General features: G+C 42.1%; 1 protein-coding gene across 4 annotated transcripts; it reads left to right on the forward strand.

Moving 5' to 3' along the window:
- Nucleotides 1–27: 27 nt before the first annotated feature.
- ZNF133 (zinc finger protein 133) lies at nucleotides 28–24,112 on the forward strand. Of its 4 annotated transcripts, none has more exons than XM_039256511.1 (5): nucleotides 28–564; nucleotides 1,856–1,926; nucleotides 20,111–20,237; nucleotides 20,376–20,471; nucleotides 22,186–24,112. In XM_039256511.1, the coding sequence occupies exons 3-5, from the start codon at nucleotides 20,117–20,119 to the stop codon at nucleotides 23,931–23,933; spliced, it is 1,965 nt and encodes a 654-aa protein (XP_039112442.1). In that variant the 5' UTR covers nucleotides 28–564; nucleotides 1,856–1,926; nucleotides 20,111–20,116; the 3' UTR covers nucleotides 23,934–24,112. The 4 variants fall into 4 exon arrangements, with proteins under 4 accessions (XP_039112442.1, XP_039112438.1, XP_039112439.1 ...); XM_039256507.1 differs by lacking the exon at nucleotides 1,856–1,926 and adding an exon at nucleotides 12,540–12,617; XM_039256508.1 differs by lacking the exon at nucleotides 1,856–1,926 and adding an exon at nucleotides 12,540–12,617 and having other exon boundaries at nucleotides 22,189–24,112.

Raw genomic sequence — 24,112 nt, forward strand, 5'->3', positions numbered from 1 at the left:
CAACCTCACAGCCAGAGAAGAGCGACTTCACCCCACAACTGCCGCCGACTTTAGCCAATCGCAGAAGCCAAACCAAGCCTCCCTTGACACGTCATTTCCGCCCACCGGAAGGCGGGTCCGCACAGGTTGAGGAAGTCCCAGCAGAGCCCCCTGGGGAGTGTAGTCTTTTGAGCCCGAGGCGTTGGAGAAGGGGTCACGGCAGGGCGAGAAGCTTCATCCAGAACCATCTACATGTTTTCTGAACGCGGTTTTAAGAAAAAAAAATACCGGAGATCCAGGTGTCACAGTGATCATTCTCCACAGTCACCGGGCACGTTACCCAGAAACGGCTACCTGGGAGGCCAATGGAAGCTGTGGGAGGTCTTTGCGCGTCTGATTGCGCGGAGCATCTTGGGAGGTGTGGTCCCGGCCCCACGCCGAGGATGCTGGGTAGTGTAGTCCCGGCGCCCTACAGAAGTAGGTCCCCAGCTGGTGGCTGGAGTGACCCCTTGTTCTTTGATGGTTCTGGTGAGTGAGGCTCCCGTGGTACACTTGCCGCAACTGTGCCCTTCCCGGCGCGGAAAGGTAGGTCCTGAAAGGCTGGTCTTATGGGCTGAGGCTGGGGACGGTGCAGATGGCGCGGAGAGAAGGTAGTGTGGGGACACGCTGTCGTGGCTCAGGCCGTGCTCTCCCGGATGTCTTATTTTGGGGGGTGTGGGCGCGCATCTCCGAGGAACGTGGGTGAAGCGCAGCGGCGAAGTCCAGTGGTGGTGGGTGCTGGGCTTGGGCCTTTCGTCCAGGGATTCTTGTGGGTGGGGACAGGTTTGGCCTTGGCCGAAATCACGATGTTGGGAGAGGGGGTCGCTGGTGTCACAACTCCCCAGGTTTGCGGGGAGTTTTGTAAGTAGGCTTTTGGGGTCTGATATTTCCCAGGTGTGGTGTTGTGGGAGCCGTCCCTGGGGCCAGGTGTCTGGGGTTTGGGTAGGTGGGTGTTGATCGTCTTTTTTCGGGTCCGCTACCCCGTCAGCTTTGCTGAGGCGGGACGATGGGCAGGCTGGCTTGGCCAGACGTGCCCGAGTTGCACTGGGTGTGGAGTGGCCATTTTGGCGCGATCCTAGGCTCTCAATTTGGCTGGTCGCCCTTGGGTTCCGGCCTTGGAGGAAGAGGTCGGGCCAGGGTCCACTCACTGAGCAAGTTTTTCAAAGGTCCCGAGGATCGTCATTGTCTACAGGAATCACAGATCCCCACGTCTCTGGTGTGAACGGACTTTGGAATTTTAAGTTCCATTTTAACTTATTATTATGGAGAAATTTCAAACAGAAGTAGATAGAACTCCATAGACCCATTGCTCAAATTCAGTGCTTATCACCCTAGACCATTCTTGATTCTTCTAATGGATACACTGAGAATCCTTACAGCCCACGGAGATTCGCCACCACCACCCTTACTGGTTAAGAATATGGCCTCTACAGCCAGATTTCATCCAGGCTCAGTCATTTTATAGCTGTGCCACCTCCGGTGAGAGACTGACCTCGCTGTGCGTCCATTCTCTCATCTGTTAAATGAAAATAATAAATTGTACTTCACTGGGTGAGGAGAATGAGGTAAAACTCACAGTGCCTGGAACCGTCTCTGGTATATACTCAGGGCCCAATAAGTACAATTCTTATTAAGAACAAAGCTGATAGAGGATCTGTTCCTTTTCTGTGTCAGCAGCATGTCAGGGCAGGCTGCGTTCCCAGCAAGCTGTGCACAGTCTTTTCTTCTGTGTAGGTCCATTCCTTTAAGGAGGAAGAGGCCCTACCCTCCTGGAGCATGGGAGTTTCCTGTAACTCTTCTGAACCTTTTTTTTTTGTTCTTGCTCTGCCCCCTGCAGCCTTTGCCTGCCCAGAGAGGACGGCCTGGTGGGCAAAGAGGACTCCCCGGCTCCTCACAGTCCAGCTTCAGGTGGGGCCCCTTCACCTTTTGCACGCCGAACCACAGCGAGTTTCCTTTGTTCAGCTTTGACATCTTGTGCCCTACAGTGTCTCATCCTCAGGAAACAAGGCCCGTTGTCAGGGTGACAGTTTCCACAGGGACTGTTTTTCAGACCTTGCACCCTCATTCATGACCCTTTGATTTCTCCATGCCTGTCTGCTTCAGTAGAAGCTCTGTTGACTGAGCTCAGGTGCGATCCCACTGTAGAACTTTCCCGCATTTCCCCAGGCAGTACTTCCAGTGTCCTTGACAGCAGCAGAACACTCCATCTGGACTCCTAGGCTCCCAGGCTGCACTGTGACTGTCCAGCTGTCCCACTGGATCGTGGTGTAGTTCTTTGAGGATCAGGCACCCAGTTAGACTAAGTGGGCGACGGCAGTGTGAAGGCACAGAGGTGTCATCCTTGCTGGCTGGAAAGGAAGTTCACAGGGGAGATCTGATTGGAAAGGTGTGGGTTGGGCATTATTGGAATGAGCTCAATGACAAGTTAGTGAGTGTGGCCTTGATCTGAGGGCAGGAGGGAGCAGAGCAGTGACGTGATTTCCCCCTCCAGCTCTTGCTCTGTGTCTTTCCTCACCATCAGAGCTAAGCTTGAAAGAAGTGCCTCTGCTTGCTGTCTCCATGTCTATCCTTCCTTCATCTCTTAAATATTTCTATAAGGCCTTTTTGGCTCTACCCACTGAAACACATTCTCGTCAAGGTCTCCCATGCTCTCCCTGTGGCTAAAGCCATAGCCAGTTCTCAGCAACATTTTACATAGATGCATATGTCCTCGTCCTTAAAATATCCTTTCACATGGTTTCCAGGTTTTTCCCCTATCTCTTAGGTCACCCCTCCTCTATCTTGCCAGCTTCCCTTCTCCCAGACCCCCACTGTGGAAGGCCCTGGTTCGGTGCTTGGACTTTTCGTCTTCTCCCGCCATACTGTCTCCCTTGTGACCCCATCTACTCTTCAGGCCTTAAATGCCATCTCTGAGGTTTAGCCTAGACCCATGCCTTCCTCTCCAAATTCCAGTTTCCTGCTGTCTACTTTTAATTTCCTCCTGCGTATCTCTTAGGCATCTCAAACTTAATGTGTCCAACAACAAACTCTGATCATCTCCCCCAAAAAGGCTACACCCAAGTGGAGTATAGACCACTCTTTCAGGGAGTTTCATAAGCTCTAATAAGGAGCAGAGACATGGCATCTCCTTCCTTTAGATTGCTTGGGCTCAAAACTTTAGAGTCATCCTTGACTCTTTCTTGCTCTTATACTCCATCCCGACTAAGCAAATCTGGACTCTATCTCCAACCTCCACTGTTTCCCCTGGGGCCCAGACCACCATTTCACGTGGCTCACCTGGATGACTGGAGCCCTTGATTGATCTCCTTGCATCTTCCCTTGTCCTCCTAAAGTATATTAGTCAGTACAGCAGCCAGAGGGATCTTTTAAAATGTCAATCAGGGGCACCTGGGTGGTTCAGTCATTTAAGCATCTGACTTTGTCTCAGGTCATGATCTCATGATTTGTGAGTTCAAGCCCCACAGTGGATTCTCTCCGGTCAGCATAGAGCCTGCTTCAGGCCCCTGTCACCCTCTCTCTCTGCCCCTCCCCTGCACACAATCAATCTCTCTCTCTCTCTCTCTCTCTCTGTCTGTCTGTCTCTCAGAAATAGACATTTAAATTAAAAAAAAATAAAATTATTAAAAAAATAAAATGTCAGTGAGATTATGTCATGCATTTGCTCAAAACCCTCCAATGGCTTCTTATCCCAGTCAAAGTCAAAACCAGTCTATTACAAAGCTGAGTATGATCTCCCCCCATATTTACACTTGAACTTTATTTCCCCTCCTCAGTCTCAAGCACAGCACCCCTGCCACAGTGAACTTTGTACCTTGACTGTGCACTGGCTCTTGCTGCAATGCTCAGCACATCCACCACAGTGCACTGTCATTTTTCAGAGCTACCCACTTGGTTCACTCCTTCACCTCCTTCAGATTGTTACTCATATCACCTTTCCAGAGAGGCCATGCCCAACCACCATAATTCCAAAACCCCACCCTGTTTTCTGTTACTTGTCTCCTTCCCTGCATTACTGGTCTTCACCTCACTCATCACTCCCTGCCGTCCTGTGTGTTTGGTTCCATGAATTTAGTATGCCCATCTTCCTCCTCTGGACTTTCATGTCAACGAAGGCAGGTTTTTTTTCTTTGTTCACTTTTGTATCCCCAGTATCTAAATAGTGCCTATTGTACAGTGGGAGCTTAATAAACATTTTGCTGAATGAATGAATGGTCCAACCATATGTATACAGAGCCAATTCTGGGAGGAATGGATGAGGCTGACTGGGATGTTGGGAGAGGGTCTGCAGACCCGCTCAGGAGGGACTGTGGCCATTGTCCTTTTCCTCCAGCTGGTATGGGAATGGGGAGGAATTGGAATCCCAGAGCCAGTGGCCGGGATAATGGACTTCATGTCGCAAGTGGGGAATTAGTGCTGATTACCTGAGCAGGCACATGGGCCAGAGGGAAGGTGCTACTGTCATTAAGTAAGTTGAAGAGGGAGAAGCCATAGCATGCCTGGAAGGGTTCTGAGGATTGATTGCTGCAAAAAAAACCACCCCAAAACTTAGTGGCCTGGAAGAATCAGCATGTTATAATTTCTCACAGGTCTTTGGATTTACTGGGATCAGCTTTGTGGTTCTTCTGCTCTGTGTGAGTTATAGATCTGGCTGCGGCCACAGTCTCTCAAGGACTTGTGTGGATTGGAACCTCAGAGATCATCCTCTCACATATTTGGCCCTTTATAGACTGGGGTCAGCTGGGACAACGAGTCCTCATTCTCTCCATGTAGTGTCAGGGCCTCTGCATGGTCTCTCTGGCAGAGGAGTTGAACTTCTTACATGGTATCTTGGGCCTCCCTAGAACATAAATAAGCTCTCTAGTCTTCTTAAGACCTAAATCAGTAACTGGCACAGTGTCACTTGTGCCACATTTATTGGTTAAAGCAGGAACAAGGCCAACATGCAAGAGCTCCCAGTGTTTGAAGCTGGAATAATTTGAGCAAGAAAATAGTGATGATATTCTATTATAACTCATAAGATATGAATCCATACTGATATAAATAATTAAATACATTTAAAAATAAGGGAGAAGGGACAGCACTTGCTTACAGAGCAATTAATGCATTTAGAATTAAAAAGGGAAATGGAACATCGTCATTTGGTAAATACCACAGTAATACCTGTTGCGGACATGCCCCACAGATGCATGCTGACATTAGTGAGTGGAAGTTTGAAGAGAAACAGGATATTTTTATAATCTCAAAGTATCTCTCCCAAGATATTTATTAATTATAAAAACTCAGCAGACATTGCCCTAACCAAGTGATCAAGATCAAGGTTAATATCATCAGTAATGGGACATATGAGTACCATCAACCCCTTGGTGCAGTGCACTGAAAAGGACATGACATCACTCTGAAGTAATGTAGCCAAAAATGAACTAACCTCCTTCTGATCATGAAAAAACATCTGACAAATCCGAAACTGAGGGATATTCTTCAAAAGTGTCAAGTCATGAAAAACAAGGAAGGACAGGAACCGTCACAAATTGGAGGAAATTAAACGTACGTGGCAACTAAATACAATGTGGGAACTTCATTTGAATCCTAGACCAGAAACAGGACATTAGTGGAAAACTGACAAAATTTGATTAAGAACTGTGGTTTAGTTAATAGTATTGTGTCAATGCTAATTTTTTGGTTTTGATCATTGTACTGTGGTTTTCTAAGATGTGAACATTAGAGAAAGCTGGATGAAGGTTATATAAGAATTGATATTTTTGCAACTTCTCTGTAAGTCTGAAATTAGTTCAAAATAAAAAGTTTTAAAAATCCATCAATCTTATACCCTTTTTTTTTAAAGTAAGGAATGGGTGATAAGTTTTGTTAATTTTTCAGTATGCATAAAAACACTTGGTTTTTCTCCTTAGATCTGTTGATTAATATGGTGTTTTATAGTAATGAATTTCCTAGTATTGAACCAATTTTGAATTTCTGAGAATACCACTTTGTCTTGGTGAAATATTTTCTTATTGTTGTGTTGGAGTCTCTTAGCTGACATTTCTAGAATTTTGCTCCAAATTCATAAGTGATAATGGCCTTTAATTTTTAATTTTTTTCATAAAATATTTTAATGTCTATTTTATTTTTGAGAGATCACAAGTGGGGGAGGGGCAGAGAGATGGGAGCAGAGGATCATTGACAGCAGCGAGTCTGATGTGGGGCTTGAACTCACAAACTGTGAGATCATGACCTGAACCGAAGTCAGATAATCAACCAACTGAGCCACCCAGGTGCCTAATCTTTAATTTTTTGAACTGCCATCAAGTTTAGGTGTCAACATTATAGTTGTTTTATAAAAAGAATAAGGAAGTTCCCTTGATTTTTCAGTGCTCTGGGATGGTATTTAGAACATTGGGACTCTTTGGTTTGAAAGTTTGGTAGAATTTCCTTGTGACCATTTAGGGTCAATTGTATTTCCTTAGAAGTTATGCACTTGATCTAGGTGTACACATTTTTTTATGGAAGTCTGAAAAATATTCTTAAACGACTTTTAAAAAATGTGTTTTGGTGATTCAATAGTTATTTTCCCTTTGTTGTTTCTTGTTTGGAGTATTTATGCTTTCTCCTTTCTTTGGTTAAGTTAGCTGCGTTTAAAATCTCCAGCTATACATTTCCCTCACCTCACTGTTCCCATCTTTCCAAACTGGAACTTTATACCCATTAAACAATAACTCCCTATTTACCCTTCCCCCGAGCTCCTCTCAACCACCCTTCTACTTTCTGTCCACGTGAATTTGATTACTCTAGGTACCTCATATAAGTGGAATCATACAATATTTGTCTTTTTGTTTCTAAGTTTATTTCGCTTAGCCTAATGTATTCAAGTTTAATCCATGTTGTAACATGTGTCAAAACTTCCTTTATGAGAATTTCCCTTTGGGGCTCCTGGGTGGCTTAGTCGGTTAAGCGTCCGACTTTCGCTTGGGTCATGATCTCGCGGTTCGTGGGTTCGAGCCCCGCATCGGGCTCTGTGCTGACTGCCAGCTCAGAGCCTGGAGCCTATTTTGGAGTCTGTGTTACCCTCTCTCTCTGACCCTCCCCTGCTCATGCTGTCTCTCTCTCTCTCCTAGAAATAAATAAAAAAATATTTAAAAAAAAATTTCCCTTTAATATCCGTGTGTGTGTGTGCGCGCCCCTTCATATTTTGTTAATCCATTCATCTGTTGATGGACACTGGATTGTTTCCATGTTTTTAGCTATTATGAATACTGCTATAAACCTAAGTGTACAGGGCACCTGGGTGGCTCAGTTGGTTAAGTATCAACTCTTGATTCTAGCTCATGTCAACTCTTGATTTCAGCTAACGCCATGATCTTATGGTTGTGAGATTGAGCCCTGCCTCACATTCCTTACGGGGCATGGAGCCTGCTTAAGATTCTACCTCTCCCTCTTTCTCTCTCTCTCTCTCTCTCTGTCCCTCCCCTGCTGGTGCTGGTGCTGGTGCATGTACATACGCTTTCTCTCTCAAAAAACAAAACAAGACAAAACATAACTGTACAAATATCTGTTTGAGTCCCTGCTTTCAGTTCTTTTAAAATATTCCCAGAAGTGGAATTGGTAGATTATATGATAATTCTATTTTTAATTTGGGAGCAACCACTGTACTCTTCTCTATAGTGGCTGCACCATTGTACATTCTGAGCACTGCCCAATGGTTGAATGATGATTTTGATCATTATGATGGAAGTCTAGTATATTTTTTGCTTGGAATCATCACTTAGGATTCTTGTTGTTCTTAAAGGCCTGACCATTTTTCTAGTAGGTGCCTTGAAGTTGGTGGTTGTGAGTAAACTTCCCTGGTACTCAGAGTTAGGCCCTTTAGATACTTAGATTCAGGTCTTCTATTCTTGAAGTTTTCCTGAATGATAGCTTAAATTTTTTTTTCATGTTTTATTTATTTTTGAGACAAAGACAGAGCTTGAGTCAGGGAGGGGCAGAGAAAGAGAGAGGGAGATAGAATCTCAAGCAGGCTCCAGGCTCTGAGCTGTCAGCACAGAGCCCAACACTGGGCTCAAACCCATGAACCATGAGATCATGACCTGAGCCAAAGTCAGACACTTAATCTACTGAGCCACCCAGGCACCCCTTGGATTATAGTTTTAAATATTGTTTCCTTTTTGTTGTTGTTGCTTTCTTTTTCAGGAACTACAGTTATATGGGTGATATTCCTTTTTTTGGTCTGTTTTCCATTTCAACCACTTTCTCTCTAACCCGTTCTTTATTTCATTTTTATTCTCTTAAGTGGTTTTCCTGCTACACTTCAGTGCCCATCCTGTTTTCATTTCAATCTATTCTTCAGTGTCCTGTAACTTAGTTTCATTTCTTTCTGAAGTTCAGTCAACTCTCATTTTGTTTGTTTCTTTTCTTTTTGGCCCATTTTTGTTCTTCGCTTTCAAATTTTGCTTTCAGTTTTGTTGAAACATAATGACATATAACATGTATTAGTTTAAGGTGTTCAACATAATGATTTGATACAGGTATATATTGGGAAATGTATCACGGTAAGTGTAATTCTGTTCATTTTGATAGCATAGTTACAAATTTGAATTTTTGATTCAAGATGTTTTCTCATATGCCCAAATGTTTGAGGATATTGAATTCAGCTTGGAGTATTTTGTTACAGCTATTTCTGTGTTACTTTTTTTGGGGGGGGAGGGTAGAATTTTCTTTAGCTGAACTTTGGATTCTTATTTTCTGTTTTGGTTTTCTATACAGGAGAACTGCACGTCTGCATTTCTGTAGTCAACTGTCAGATCTAGTGTTTTTGAAATTTTCTAGTTCCGGAAAATTCTTCTATCGGTGTAGATAGCTAGTATGGTTTCTTTATTGGATTGCAGGAGGATGAGAGACTATATTCTTCTCCTTCTTTTTAATTCTTTCTGTTTTGCAGAGACCCTGTATTTCCCCTCTTGCTTATTTTTCCCTTTATCTTGGCATTTCTGAGAGGTGCCTTTTCCTTGCTCATGATCCCCTTTTGCCCTGGAGCTTTACCTTTCCAAGACTTCCTATGCTCATTCTACTTACCCTTTTAAGTCCCTTCTCTTTTATAAGTACTCTGACCTATCAGTATTTTCTCATATATGGTAGCTTTTCTTTTCTGTTGGTTGTTTCTATCAATTAAGTCATGCAGTGCCTCTTTTCTCTCTTTCGTGTAGTTTCCCCCTTAGCTGCTCTTCTGGTCCCTAATAGCTGCGTGTAGGGTATAAGAGTTAGCTCACTGGGTTAGTGTTTTATGCCTTATTTATTTTTATTACAGGCAATTTGAAGCTAGAATTTCTCTGTCTAGGTATGCTGAAAGGATGTGTATTTTGTGCAAATTACCTGTGTTTCAGTAGAAGCTTATCTAAGGTATGTGGCCATCTTTTACTTGACTGGGCTCAAGCTCAAAACTCAGTCTTTCTCACCTGTAAAGATAGGCAACACCTGCACACCTCATTTAACCTTCCTTCCATTGTTATTCACTTGTGCTTTTCGTTGTCTTGTCGTCTGTGTTCAGCCAACTGTAGGAGGGGCTTGTGTGTAGATTTGAAGCTCCATCCTTTGTTGCTCCCACTTTTCTAGGAATTTGCCATACAGTTTGCAGAGGAAGTCTGGAAGCCATAGACTCTTGATCTGTTCCCGATACGCCACATGTACTGGGGAGTCCCTCAGATGAAAAGACAGTTAATGCAGGTCTTACCCCATGTGAATCCTTTCTTTCAAAGGTTATATCCCCTCTGCTTCCTGACTGCTTTTGGTTGTAGTGTCTTCAAATAGTTGTTTTTTATATTTTGATTAGGGTTTATAGTTATTAGTAAGAGGGTTAGTTTGATACAAGCTGTTCTCAGTATCAGAATCTAATGCTACTGGTTCTTTCTATAAAAAAAAAAATTACTTTTGCTTTTGTTTTTCTCCTACTTTCTGGAGTAGAAAGCAAGTGAAAACAATTACTTGGGGTTTTTTTAAACCCAGTACATTGACAATTCAAAACACTGAGTCAGGTATTTCCCCTTTGTGGTTTCTTATTTTGAGTATTTATGCTTTCTCATTTCCTAAAATAGCTGTGTTTATTTCACTAATTTTTAAGAAATTAAGATTTCATTCTTCACACTTTTTTCTCCTCATTAATTTGTGTTCTTGTCTTTATTAAAATATCTAAAGCTCTCCATTTCCCTCACCTCACTCTTTTAAATGAATCCCACACATCCATAGTGTTTTCATTGTTTTTTAGAAATTCTGTGGTTTCATTCGTTTTCTCTTTAACTCCTACCTACTTCATGCAACATTCAGTAAACTTTTCCTACTTCCCCCTTCCCTTTTCTCTTCTCCCATTTTAGTGGCATTTCTGCTTTATCTGGACACATAGGCAATAATATATCATTAGTATATATTTTTTCTGCCCTGCCCTTACCCACCATTTAGTGCTAGATCTATAATTATGTACGTTAAATGCTCACCATCAGTTCTGTACATGGCTTCCCATGTACTGTCCTATTATGTCTAACAACATTCATCTCTCAATAGATTCCTCACAAAGAGCTCATAGCTATAGAATTCCTTAAGCTCTTGTATGTGTACAGCTGTTTCCCTATAGTTGTCTTACCTGAAGAATCCCTTGGACAAATCAAGGGGAAAGGGGCACACTTACTGTGTGGTCATTGGGACTGTAAATTGGTTGGCCTTTGTAGGGCAATTTGGCAGTGTAAGCATATGTTCAGTGTTGAGTTCAGTAATTCCAGTCCTTTAGCACTCATACAGAAATACTGACATGTTTGCAAAAAGGTATTGCTTTTAGGTTTCCATTGATAAACACTACAGTCTGTCCATTGACCGAGGAGTACTATGTTAAAGAAAATGTGGTCTGCTGATGGACATAGTATGGCAGTTATCAATTAGAGTGGAGTAGGGACACCTGGATGGTTCAGCTAGATGAGTGTCTGACTCTTGGTTTCAGCTCAGGTCGTGATTCCAGGGTCATCAGATCGAGCCCCAGGTTGGCCTTTGTGCTGAGTGTGGAGCCTGCTTAAGTTTCTCTCTCTCTCTTCCTCTCCCTCCTCTCCCCCACTTGTGCACTCTCTCTCTCTCTCTCAAATAAAAAATAAGGGGTCCCTGGTGGCTAAGTCGACTGAGCCTCCAACTTTGGCTAGCTCATGATCTTGCAGTTCACGAGTTTGAGCCTCACCTCTCTGCTGTCGGTACAGACCCCAATTTGGATCCTTGTTCCCCTCTCTCTCTGCCCCTCTCCTGCTTGCGCATTCTCTCTCTCAAAAATAAATGTTTAAATAATAATAATAATAATAATAAAAGAATTGAGTTAGGTCTGTGAGCACTGGTGTACACATAGCCCTAACGTATTAAATGCACATAAGTCAAAGAATAATACAGATGGTTTTTATTTATAGGAAAGTGACATTATTTGCACATGTACCAAAATATGAATGAAAATGAAGAGACAAAATTATAAATCAAAGAGTACTCATGAAATAGTTAACAGTAGTTACCTGGATGTGGGCCTGGGGCAGAGTCCAGAAAGAGAACTGAACTTTTTCTTTATAATCTTCAGACTACTCTGGGTTCTTTTGAACACTAAAACAGATGTTAATTGCATGTATATTAAATAGAATGAAATTAAACCACAAAAATACATTTCTTGAAAAATGTCTTCTGACTTCCCTTATGAGCAGTTTGCAGTTTTATTTCATTTCTTTCCTGACCACTTCATCCAAGTCATAATATTTATTAGTTTAATCTGAGTTGTAATACTTAATTCTTTTAGAACTGATAATTCATTCTTGCCAGTTTCTGTCCCAGGTATCGCTTTGGATTTTGTTGTCAACAAAGTGCTTTGTTTTGTTTTGTTTTCTGTCCTGGCTATCCAATGAAAAATTGTATACTTTTTGCTTTTTTAATGGGAAAGCTCAAAAATAAAGGAAACAATAGCATAATGACCATTCTTACGTACATCATCTTGATTTAACACTTCTTAATGCTTTACATATTGCAGAAACTTTTTTGGTGGTGTTTAAGAATTTTAAAATAATTTTTATTAATGGAAGAATTTCAAACATGTTCAAACGAAGCAAGAATATTATAATAAAGCCTCAGCTTTAGCAGCCATCACCATGTTGCAATCTTGGTTCTTGTTTTTGTCTCATTTTTTCTGAAATGTTTTTAATCATTTTCATCCATAAATGAAATACAACCAGAATACCATTTTCTCAACCCTTCAAATTCATAATGCTGCATTTAACGTCACCTACTGCCAAAAAATGGCCTCAGAAATGTCCTTTTACATTTAATTTGTTTTGATCAGGAGAGTTTGGAACTGACTCTGCTGAAGGCCTAGGTCTCAAGACCTTTTTCCGGGGCCCTGGTAGAGAATCAGGCTGTTACATTCCCTATCATGCCACTCTTCCCCCCTCCCCCAAGTGAGGCCCTGCCTCACTCATGGGGAGAGCATTTCCACCTGACACCCTTTCATTTCTGTTTTCCTTACCCAGATCTGCCTTCTGAGATATCATCCTTCTTTAGGGATACCAGGAAAAATGGCCACAGGGTCCCGGAAAGCCAGGGTAATGGTGAGTGTTTTCTGTATTTCCATACTGGCTGTCTCAGGATGGACACATTCTCTTATCCTGACTGCCTTGATGGCACCTGGCAGAATCAAGCATTATTCCTAGAGGCATGACTTACCTTACCTGAAGCCTGTTCTACCCATGACTTAAGTCATTCACCAAGTGGCTAACTCTGAACCACACACAGTTCTATAGGGCAGGCTTTTTTCAGCTTTAAAACTTTACCACGCTGAGAGTGATGTCAGGGGAAATGATGAAGCGGGAAGCACCCAGAATCTGACTCCCCACCTAGACAACAGTTAGTTGTACTGGCAGAATCTGTCTGAAGTAACTATGTTGGAACTCTGGAACCTAGTTGAATGCTTGTAGCTTCCAAAGGAAGGCTTGGGAGAGTCAGTTTCAGATCTTAGTTCAGTAGCCATCACCCACCCCCAGCCCCATGGTAGATATCCATGCATGTGACTCTGGAGCAGTTTGACAACTTGTGGAAGCCAGGGTGGGCAGCAGGGACCTTTTCCTTCAAATATGCAGGATCTGTTTTCTGAATGCTACTTCTGATTATAGAAATGGGCACCATTGGTACAACCCCTACTGGCTGAAATAGGGAATTTAAAGAACCATATCATGGGGCCCCTGGGTGGCTCAGTTGGTTAGGTGTCCAACTTCGGCTCAGGTCATGATCTTGCAGTTCATGGGCTCAAGCCCCATGTCGGGCTCTGTGCTTACGGCTAGCTCAGAGCCTGGAGCCTGTTTCAGATTCTGTGGCTCCCTCTGTCTCTGACCCTCTCCTGCTCACGCTGTCTCTCTCTCTCTCTCTCTCAGAAATAAATAAAACATAAAAAAACCTTTTTTTAAAAAGAACCATATCTTGGCAGCCCCCCCCCCCCCCCCTTTATTTTTGCCCTATTTCCCCTTTTGGAGCCAGACATTTCAAGACTAGAACACCCAAAACAACTGCACATTCAGGGTATTTAGAAAGTTACCATGCATGCCTATGAAAAGCACAGGATCAGAAAAGCATAAGAAAGACTTGAGAAAACCCTTAGCTTACAGCTTAGGCTGAATCTCCGTGCATATGCTATATGGCAGTTTTAAAATCCAGAAGATACTGGAGAATCTGAGTTGCCATATTATAAGATTCAGATATCCAGTTTTCCACACACACACAAAAAAATCATGAGGCATACAAAGAAACAGGACAGTACAGTCCATTCAAAGGAAAAAATTAAATCAATAGAAACTGTCCCTGATAAAGGCTGGATGGTGGACTTAACTAGACAAAGACTTTTAAAAAGCTGTCTTAAAGATTCTCTAAGCCGTGAACAAGTCAAGAAAAATATGTTAGGACAAAATGGAAATATCAATAAAGAGAAAACATAAAAAGGAAGTAAGAAACTCAACAAACTACAGGTTGGATAAACTATCAAAGAGACCCACACCACAATACAAGCTAATCATAATCAAACCCTTGAAAGTCCAAGGCAACAGAGAATCCTGAAAGCAGCAATAGAGAAGCAGCATGTCACATACAAAGTGTCTTCTAAAATTAACAGCAGATTTCTAATCAGTAACTTTGGAAGCCAGAAGACAACGGGTTGATATATTCGGTTCTGAAAGAAAAAACTGCCAACCAGGAATTCTATATCCAGCAAAACTGTCCTTCAGAAGTAAAGGAGAAGTCAAGACATTCCCAGAAAACTAAGAGGTGATACAGTTTGCAGCCACTAGACTTGCCTTGCAAGAAATGCAAATGGGAGGGGCACCTGGGTGGCTCAGTTGGTTAAGTGTCCGACTTAGGCTCAGGTCATTATCTCACGGTTCGTGGGTTTGAGCCCCTCATTGGGCTCTGTGCTGACAGCTAGCTCAGAGCCTGGAGCCTGTTTCAGATTCTGTACCTCCGTCTGCTTCTGACCCTTGCCTGCTCATGCTGTCTCTCCCTCTCTCAAAAATAAATAAAACATTAAAACATTTTTTTAATGTAAAAAAAAAGAAATGCAAATGGGAGTCTTTCAGGTAGTAGAGAGAGGATACTAGACAGTTACTTGATGCTAGATGAAGAAATAAAGTTCTACAGTAAAAATAAATAAATCTGCACTTAAATAAGGTAGTGTTATTGTCATTTTGGCTTACTACACTTTTTCTTCTCAGCACGATTTAAGAGACTAATGTCTTAATGAAAAACACAATTATGAGTCTATATTTTTGGACACACAATGCATACAGGTGTAATTTTATGACTTTAATATTGACAATAGGTGAAGATGGAGCTCTATGGGAGAAGAATTGTGTATTGAAGTTAAGCTGATACCAGTTCAAATTAGGGTCTTATAACTTTAGGATGTTAAATTCAATCACTGTGATAACTATAATAAAAATAGATACAGGATGTACACTAAAGGAAATGAGAGGGGAATTTAATGTACTAAAATCAACTGAATAACAAGACAGTAATGCAGGAAATGATGTTCAGGAAAGCTACCAGGCATGTTGAAAACAAATAGCAAAATGGCAGAAGTCCATTCTTACCAGAAGTTACATGGTATGTAAATGGACTAAACCCTCCAGCCAAAAAAGAGGAGTTTGCACAATGTATAACAACAACAACAAACTTATGATCCAACTATACAATGTCTATAAGAGACTCACTTTAGATTCAAAGACACAAATAAATTGAAAGCAAAAGGGTGGCAAATGATATTCCAGGCAAATAATGACCCAAAGAGAATAGAGGCAGCTATACCAATATGAGAAAAATAGTTTTTCAGCCGAACAAGATTACAAAAGGTAAGACATTATATGTTAATAAAAAGTTCAGTGCAGTAAGAGAATATAAAAATTATACATACTTACATACCTCATAACAGACTCTCAAAAATACATGAAGCAATTCAACAATGAATAGAAGAACCAGACAGAAGATAGGTAAGGAAAATAGAGGACTTAAAGAACACAATAAGCCAACTAGAATAGGCCTATACAGAACACTCTGCTTGACAACAAAATACACATGGGACATTCTCCAGGACTGACGATTTGTTAGACAACAAATTAAGTCTCAATAGACTTATTTAAAAGATATGCAAAGTATCTTCTCTCACAATGGGATGAAGTTAGAAACCAATAACAGAAAGAAAGTGGACAATTCACATATATGTGGAAATTAAACAAACACACTCTTGAACAACCAGTGGACCAAAGAAGAAATCAGAGTGGAAATTAGAAAATACTTATAAACAGGGGTGCCTGGGTAGCTCAGTTGGTTGAGCATCTGACTCTTGATTTCAGCTCAGGTAATGGAATCGAGGCCATGTTGGACTCTATGCTGGCAGCGTGGATCCTGCTTGGGATTCATTCTCTCTCTCTCTCTCTCTCTCTCTCTCTCTCTCTCCCCTCCCTCCCCTGCTCTTGCATTCCTCTCCCTCTCTCAAAAGAAACAAATATTTTTTAAAAAATATAAACAAATCAAAACAAAATACAATATCCCATACTGAAACTTATGGGATAGAGCAAAACAAATGCTAAGAGAGAAATTTATAGCTATAATACATATATTGAAAAGGAAAAGATTGCCAGGAAACAATGTAGTTTTACATCTTAAGAGTCCAGAAGAAGAACAAACTAACCTCAAGGTAGCAGAAGTAAGGAAATAATCAAGATTAGAACAGAATTAAATAGAGAAGAGAAAAATAATAGAGAAAATCACTAAGACAAAAAATTGATTCTTCAAAAAGTTTACCAAAACTGACAAAACTTTTAACTAGCTCAATTGAGAAAACAAGAGGGCTCAGATTACTAAAATCAGAAATGAAAGTGGGGCATTACTACTGATTCTACAGAAATGAGGATTACACAAGACTATTATGAATGATTGTACCCCAACAAAATGGATGGCCTAGATGAAATGGACAGCTTCTTAGAAACAAGAAAACCTCAAGAAAGAATCATTAAAAAATAGGAATCCTTAATAGACTAGTAAGGAGATTGAATCAGTAATCAAAAGCTCCCAACAAAGAACAGCCCTGGACATGATGCCTTCGTGGGTGAATTCTACCATACATTTAAAGAAAAACACTAATTCTCAAGCATTTCTCCCCCAAAACAAGGAAGGAACACTACCTAGCTAATTCTGTGAGGGTAGCATCACCCTGATACCAAAGCCAGACAAAGACAATAAGAAAACTACAGGCCAATATCCCTTAAGAGTGTGGGTGCCAAAATTCTCAACATAATTCCAGCAAACCAAATTCAGCATATTAAAAGAGTTATATGCTTTTCTATGGCAGTAAAAGAATTCTATGTGCTATATAGAACTATACAGCATATTAAAAGAATCCTGCTGACCAAGTGGGATTTAGTCCTAGAATGCTAGGATGCTTCAACATATAAACATCAGTGAATATATCATATTAACAGATGAAAGACAAAAACCTTAAGATCATCTAAACTAATGCAGAAAGTATTTGACAAAATTCACTCTTTTATGAAAAAAACACTCAATAAACTAGGAATAGAAGGAAACTACCTCAACATAATAAAGGCCATATGTGGAAAACTCATGTAATATACTCCATGGTGGAAGACTAAAAGCTTTTTCTGTAAGATTAAATATGACAAATATGCTCACTTCTGCCATTTCTGTTGAACACAGTATTGGAAGTTCTAGCCAGAGCAAGTAGGCAAGAATAGTTAAGGGAGGGAGGAAGGAAGGAAGGAAGGCAGGTAGGCAGACAGATATATAAATCAGAAAGGAAGAAGTAAAATTATATGTTTGCAGATGACATACAAAAACCTGTAGAACTGATATGCAAATTCAACAAAATAGCAGGATACAAAATTAACACACAAAAATCAGCTGCATTTCTACACAGTAACAATGAAGAATCCAATAAGGAAATTAAGAAAAGTCTTCTACCTCCAATAGCATCAAAAAGAATAAAATACTTAAAAACTAACTTAAGTAAGGAGGTGAAAGACTTGTCAATTGAAAAGTACAAAACCTTGCTGAAAGAATTAAAGAAGTGAAAAGACACCAAGTTAATGGATGGAAACTTTAATATTGTTAAGATGACAATAGTACCCAAGTCGATTCAGTGCAATCCCTACCAAAATCCCAGTGGCTTTTTTTTTCCAGAAATAGAAAAGTGCATCTTAAAATTCATATGAAATCTCAAGGGACTCTGTAAAGCAAAAACAGTCTTGAAAAAGAACAAACATGGAAGGCTTACAGTTCTTGATTTCAAAATTTACTACAAAGCTTCAGTCATCCAAGCTGTGTGGTACTGGAATAAAAGCAGAATTATGTACTAATGGAACAGAACAGAGCCCAGAAATAAATCCTTATGTCAAATGATTTTGGACAAGAGTACCAGACCATTGAATGTGGAAAGGACAGTATTATGGGGAAACAGTATACCTACATGCGAAAGAGTGTAGTTGGACCCTTACCTCACACCATATACAAAGATGAACTCAAAATGGATCAAAATCCTAAACAGATAGGAACTAAAACTATAAAACTTAGGAAAAAACAAGAGGAAAACTTCATGAAATTGGATTTAGTGATGATTTCTTGGATATTACACCAAAAAACGCAGGCAACAAAAGAAATAAAACAGATAAATTGATCATCAAAATTTAAAACTTTTGTGCAAATAAATTTGCAAATCACTTATCTAATAAGTGACCTGATAAGGGATTAATATTCATAATATATAAAGAACTGTAACCCAACAACACCAAAAATACAAACACCCCAATTCAAGCATGGGCCAAGAACTTGAAGATATTTTTGCAAAGAATTTATGCAGATGGCAAATAGGCACATGAAAAGATGCTTATCATCACCAATCATTAGGGAGATGCAAATTGAGTCCACAATGAGATATCACGTTGCACTCATTAGACGGCTGTCATCAAAACAAAACAAAAAACCAAAGCAAAACACAAGCAACAGGTGTTGGTGAGGATGTGGAGAAATTAGAACACTTCTGCATTGCTGGTGGGGATGTAATATGATGCAGTTGCTATTGAAAACAGGGGTTCCTGAAAAAAGTGAACATGGCATTACTATTGGCTCTTGCAACTTCTCTTCTGGGTATATACCCCAGAGAATTGAAGGCAGGGACCCAAACTAATCATTATACACCAATTTGTGAGGTAGAATTATTGACAGTAGTTAAAAGGTGAATACAAACCAACTGTCCATCAGTAGATGAACGGTATATACATAAAATAGAGTATTTTTCAGTCTTGAAAGGGGAGGAAATTCTGAGTTCGTGCCTCTACATAAATGAACCTTGAATTTAGCCAGCCACAAAAGGACAAATGTTGTGTAATTCCACTTATTTGTAGTATGGAGAATAACCACATACATAGAGATGGGAACTAAAATCGTGGTTACCAGGGTTTGGAAGGAGTTATTCGTTCATGGTTACAGTTTCAGCAAGGGATGATGAACAAGTTCTGGAGACGGAGAGTGGTGACGATTGTACACTTAATGCTACTAAAATGTATATTTAACATGGTAGCTAGAGTAAAATATTGTTATGTGTATTTTACAATAAAAATTAAAAATTCTACAGGCTGCTACACTCTACCTATTCTGTATTTCTACCTTTTATTCCTCCTGGGTTGTCTTCCCTGTCAGCATTGTGGCTTCCTTCCTTCCTTTGCTCACAGTGTCTTCTTTGCTCCCAGCATGCTTCACCTGGAATACTTAGCACTTCCCTCTCCCCTTGACTCCTACCCATCCTTTAAGATAAGTTCCTGGGGCTGCCTCAGGACACCTTTCTTGATGTCTGTGTCCTCCATTTTTAAATAGTGTTAAGGGGATGAGTAAAACTGGGCAGGGGAATGAGAAAAAATGTAGAGATGAATTTGTAGGTTGAGTGGCCAAGAAGGTCCACCCTGAGCATACACAGTGTGGGGCCATAAATTTAATGTAGTATTATCTACATTTCACTTGTTGACCTCAGAGGTGAACCCCAAACCCAGGCAGTACGTTCAAGTCCATGCACTTCACCATGACCCATTTGTGCCTCTCAGACCCAAGGACGCCTGGGACCATGGGGTTTAGGGAAAGGACTGAGTTATAGTTTAGTCTGTGCCATTATTGAGTTGTATGAACTGTAGTCATTCAGATGCTTCAATACTAACATGATTGGTAATATTTAATCGTTTAAATTCTGATAGGCTTTACTTTTGTTTAATTTTTATATGTTATTTATTCTTTCTGCCTAAATTTAAAGTTCTTAAAAGTTAGGTAATCTTTTTTGCATTTATTATCCAAACAGCTCACCCAAGATCTTGAACATAGTAGATTCACAAGTGTTGTTGGCTGGATAGCAACAGATGTTTAACACACGGCATCAGGGTCACCATCAAAGGCAGAATCTTAATAGCTCACCTATTTCCTACAGGGCAGCCCTCTGCATTCCTCTCACTGAGTCATGGCAAGGCTGGCTCCTCAGTGAGCAGGACTGTGTTTTCTGTTACAGGCACACATGGCATTCAGGGATGTGGCTGTGGATTTCAGCCAGGAGGAGTGGATGCTGCTGAGCCCTGCTCAGAGATCCCTGTACAGGGAGGTGATGCTGGAAAACTACAGCAACCTGGTCTCACTAGGTAAGCCCTGGAATCTCTGAGGACTCACATTCTTGCTGCTGGCCGTTTTAGGCTGTTTGTAACATAGCCATCTTGCTTTCTCAGTTGGCTCTTGAGCCGATAACCTCCAGCCACCTTGTTTTCTTTTCCTGTGAACAGGAATTCCATTTTCTAAACCAAAACTTATCACCCAGCTGGAGCAAGGGAAGGAAACCTGGAGAGAGGATGCAAAATGCCCACCAGGCACCTGTCCAGGTGAGTGGGGAAGGCTGGGCAAATGGAGCACGGGGCTTCAGGCAGCTCCGGGCAAGGAGAGAAAGGAGGCGGCTGTTCTCCTAACTCCTGAAGCGGTGTTTGCATTGCCTGGCATGGCCTCCCTTCCACACCTTCATCCTCACCTGAGTGTAAGGCTGTGTCTTCCTCCTCTGGTAAGGACACATTGGACAAGGCCTCTATCCTTATGATCCCTTTTAACCTTAATTACCTCTTTAGAGGCCCCATTTCCAGGGCACCTGGGTGGTGAGTTGGTTAAGCATCCGACTCTTGATCTCAGCTCAGGTCATGATCTCACAGTTTGTGAGTTCGAGCCCCATGCTGTTGGTGTGGAGCCTGCTTGGGATTTTGTCCCTCCTTCTCTCTGCCCCTCCCCCGCTTGTGTGCATGCACGCTCTCTCTCTCTCTCTCTCTCTCTCAAAACAGATAAACTTTTTTAAAAATTTTAGAGAAAAATAAAGACCCCATTTCCAAATACAGTAACATCCTGTATAGGATAGAATACTGGAATATAAATGTATATGCAGTTAGTTTTTAAAGTTTGGTTCATTGATCAAGAAAATTGTGTTCAAGTTGGTCTAGTACAATCAATACCTGGTTTCTCAAATTGGTTAGTTGTTGCATTCAGATGACTAGAACCAGTGTTGAGGAAGCAATTACATTCACTGTTAACATCTATACATGAGGTGCTGTAAGAAGAAATCTATATTGATTTCTGGGAAAAATTTTTATTTAGATTCATTCTGAAAATTAACTGGGCTTAAACTGATCAGGGGCACCAGGAAGGAACATCTTTAAGTCAGTGGGGGACTAGATTGTGTTCTATGGCCTTGTAGAAATTCTGGCACAAAGTCATCATCCTCTAATAAATATTTGTTAGTGAGTGGGGCAACTTCAGGCATCCCACGCACAATTTCTTGAACCATTTTATGTTGCTTCCTACAGTAGGGGCTCTCCAACCTGAATGACCACTCTCTCCATCTGTCCCTTTGTCCTCATGGGGAAATAAGGAAAGACATGACATTTACATATGGGTCCTCTGGTTAGATCTCTTTCTGTCAGAGAAAATACTTGTGGACACGATTTATATCACATGGGTGGTTGTTTGAAGTTAATTGTAAGTAGGGAAGACTGTTGCATATTGGCCCTATTTAAAGAGCTGAGGAGTACCTGGCTGGCTCAGTCAGAGGAATAAATAACTCTTGATCTCGGGATTGGGAGTTTAAGCCTCATGTTGAGTGTGGAGATTACAAAAAAATAAACCTAAAAAGAAAAATTTTTTAAATAATAAAATAAAGAGCCAGAACCACCTGTGATATTTTATAGCTGGCTACATAGAAGAGGCTTAGGAGTGGGTTCTCTCTCTCTCTTTGAGAGAGAGAAAGAACACATGTGAGGGGGGGAGGGGCAGAGAGAGAGGGAGACAGAAGATCCGATACAGGGCTCAAACTCATGAACCGTGAAATCATGACCAGAGCCAAAGTCAGACACTTAACTGATTGAGCCACCCAGGTGCCCCGGGAATGGGTTTTACGAGCCTGGAAAAGTACGTCGTTTAAAGGAAGTCTTGACCAGGTAGCACTCCAATTGTAAGCATTTTGAAGAACAGGGAATTAGGTCTCCCCGTCAGACTAGGCAGAATTGCTCAGGCTGTCCCACTGAGTCTCAGTTCTGACTCTGACTTCTCTCTCTGTAGCAGAACGAAAGCCAGAACTCCACCTGTGTCCTTTCTGCCCTTCGGATTTTCCCAGTCAGAAATTCCACATGCAGCACATGCTGTGCAACCATCCCCCTTGGGTCTTCACGTGCTTGTGTGCAGAAACTCATGTGGAGCCAGGGGACCCCAGCCCAGGGGACCAGAAGCAGCGGCAGCCAGCCTCTGATCTAGATTCCTGGAGTGATAAAGCAGAGGGTCAAGTGAGAGAAGGCGCCAAGCCTTTGTTTGGCAAGACAAAGAAAAGGACTTCAGGAGCGTTCTCCAGGCCACCCCAAAGGCAACCAGTTAGCTCCAGGAGCAGCATCAAAGGGGTGGAAATCGAGTCCAGCCCCGCTCCATCAGGGAACCGTGAGGAAGAGGACAGACTGTTGAAGAGGATAGAAGTCTTAGGATTCGGGACGGTCAACTGTAGAGAGTGTGGACTGGGCTTCAGCAAGATGACGAACCTGCTCAGTCACCAGAGGATTCACTCCGGTGAGAAGCCGTACGTGTGTGGGGTGTGTGAGAAGGGCTTCAGTCTGAAGAAGAGCCTTGCCAGGCACCAGAAGGCCCACTCGGGGGAGAAACCTATCGTGTGCAGGGAGTGCGGCCGCGGATTTAACCGGAAGTCAACACTTATCATACACGAGAGGACACACTCGGGCGAAAAGCCTTATATGTGCAGTGAGTGCGGGCGAGGCTTCAGTCAGAAGTCAAACCTCATCATACACCGGAGGACACACTCGGGGGAGAAGCCCTATGTGTGCCGGGAGTGTGGGAAAGGCTTTAGTCAGAAGTCGGCCGTCGTGAGACACCAGAGGACACACTTAGAGGAGAAGACCATCGTGTGCAGTGACTGTGGACTGGGCTTCAGCGACCGGTCGAACCTCATCTCGCACCAGAGGACACACTCGGGGGAGAAGCCGTACGCCTGCAAGGAGTGCGGGCGCTGCTTTAGGCAGAGGACGACCCTGGTCAACCACCAGAGGACACACTCCAAAGAGAAGCCTTACATTTGTGGAGTGTGTGGACACAGCTTTAGCCAGAATTCAACCCTCATCTCCCACCGGCGGACACACACCGGGGAGAAACCCTACGTGTGTGGGGTGTGTGGGCGTGGCTTTAGTCTGAAGTCCCACCTCAACAGACACCAGAACATACACTCAGGGGATAAGCCCATCGTGTGCAAGGATTGTGGGCGAGGCTTCAGCCAGCAGTCAAACCTCATCAGACACCAGAGGACACACTCAGGGGAAAAGCCCATGGTGTGTGCGGAGTGCGGGCGAGGCTTCAGCCAGAAGTCAAACCTCGTGGCACACCAGAGGACGCACTCAGGGGAAAAGCCGTACGTGTGCCGGGAGTGTGGGCGAGGCTTCAGTCACCAGGCTGGTCTCATCAGGCACAAGAGGAAACACTCGAGGGAGAAGCCTTACACGTGCAGGCAGTGTGGACTAGGCTTTGGCAACAAGTCAGCTTTAATCACACATAAACGGGTACATTCAGAAGAGAAACCTTGTGTGTGCAGGGAATGTGGCCAGGGCTTTCTCCAGAAGTCACATCTCGTCTTACATCAGATGACACACCAGGGGGAGAAGCCTTATGTGTGCAAGACATGCGGCCAAGGCTGCAGCCAGAAGTCCCACCTCAGCAGACACAGGAGGACGAAATCTGGCCATTACAAACCACCCCTCCAGCCTGACTCTGAAGTCTGTTCTGGCCAATCTCCTGACCTCTTACACTCCCTTTGAAAGTGAAGATGGTGAGGAGGACTAAGTAATCAAATTGTTATACTTCCTTGAATTGGAGTAGAGAAATGCATTCCGTAAGTGGTCAGTGGACATTTGACTTAGTTCACTTTCTCCACCCTAAGTCTTCATGTTCTGTGGCCTTTTGTTCTAATAAAGATTGCTTCTTTTCAAATCTGTGA

This window comes from Hyaena hyaena, unplaced genomic scaffold, assembly GCF_003009895.1.
Source record: "Hyaena hyaena isolate Hyena2069 unplaced genomic scaffold, ASM300989v1 scaffold_579, whole genome shotgun sequence".
Classification (NCBI taxonomy): Eukaryota; Metazoa; Chordata; class Mammalia; order Carnivora; family Hyaenidae; genus Hyaena; species Hyaena hyaena.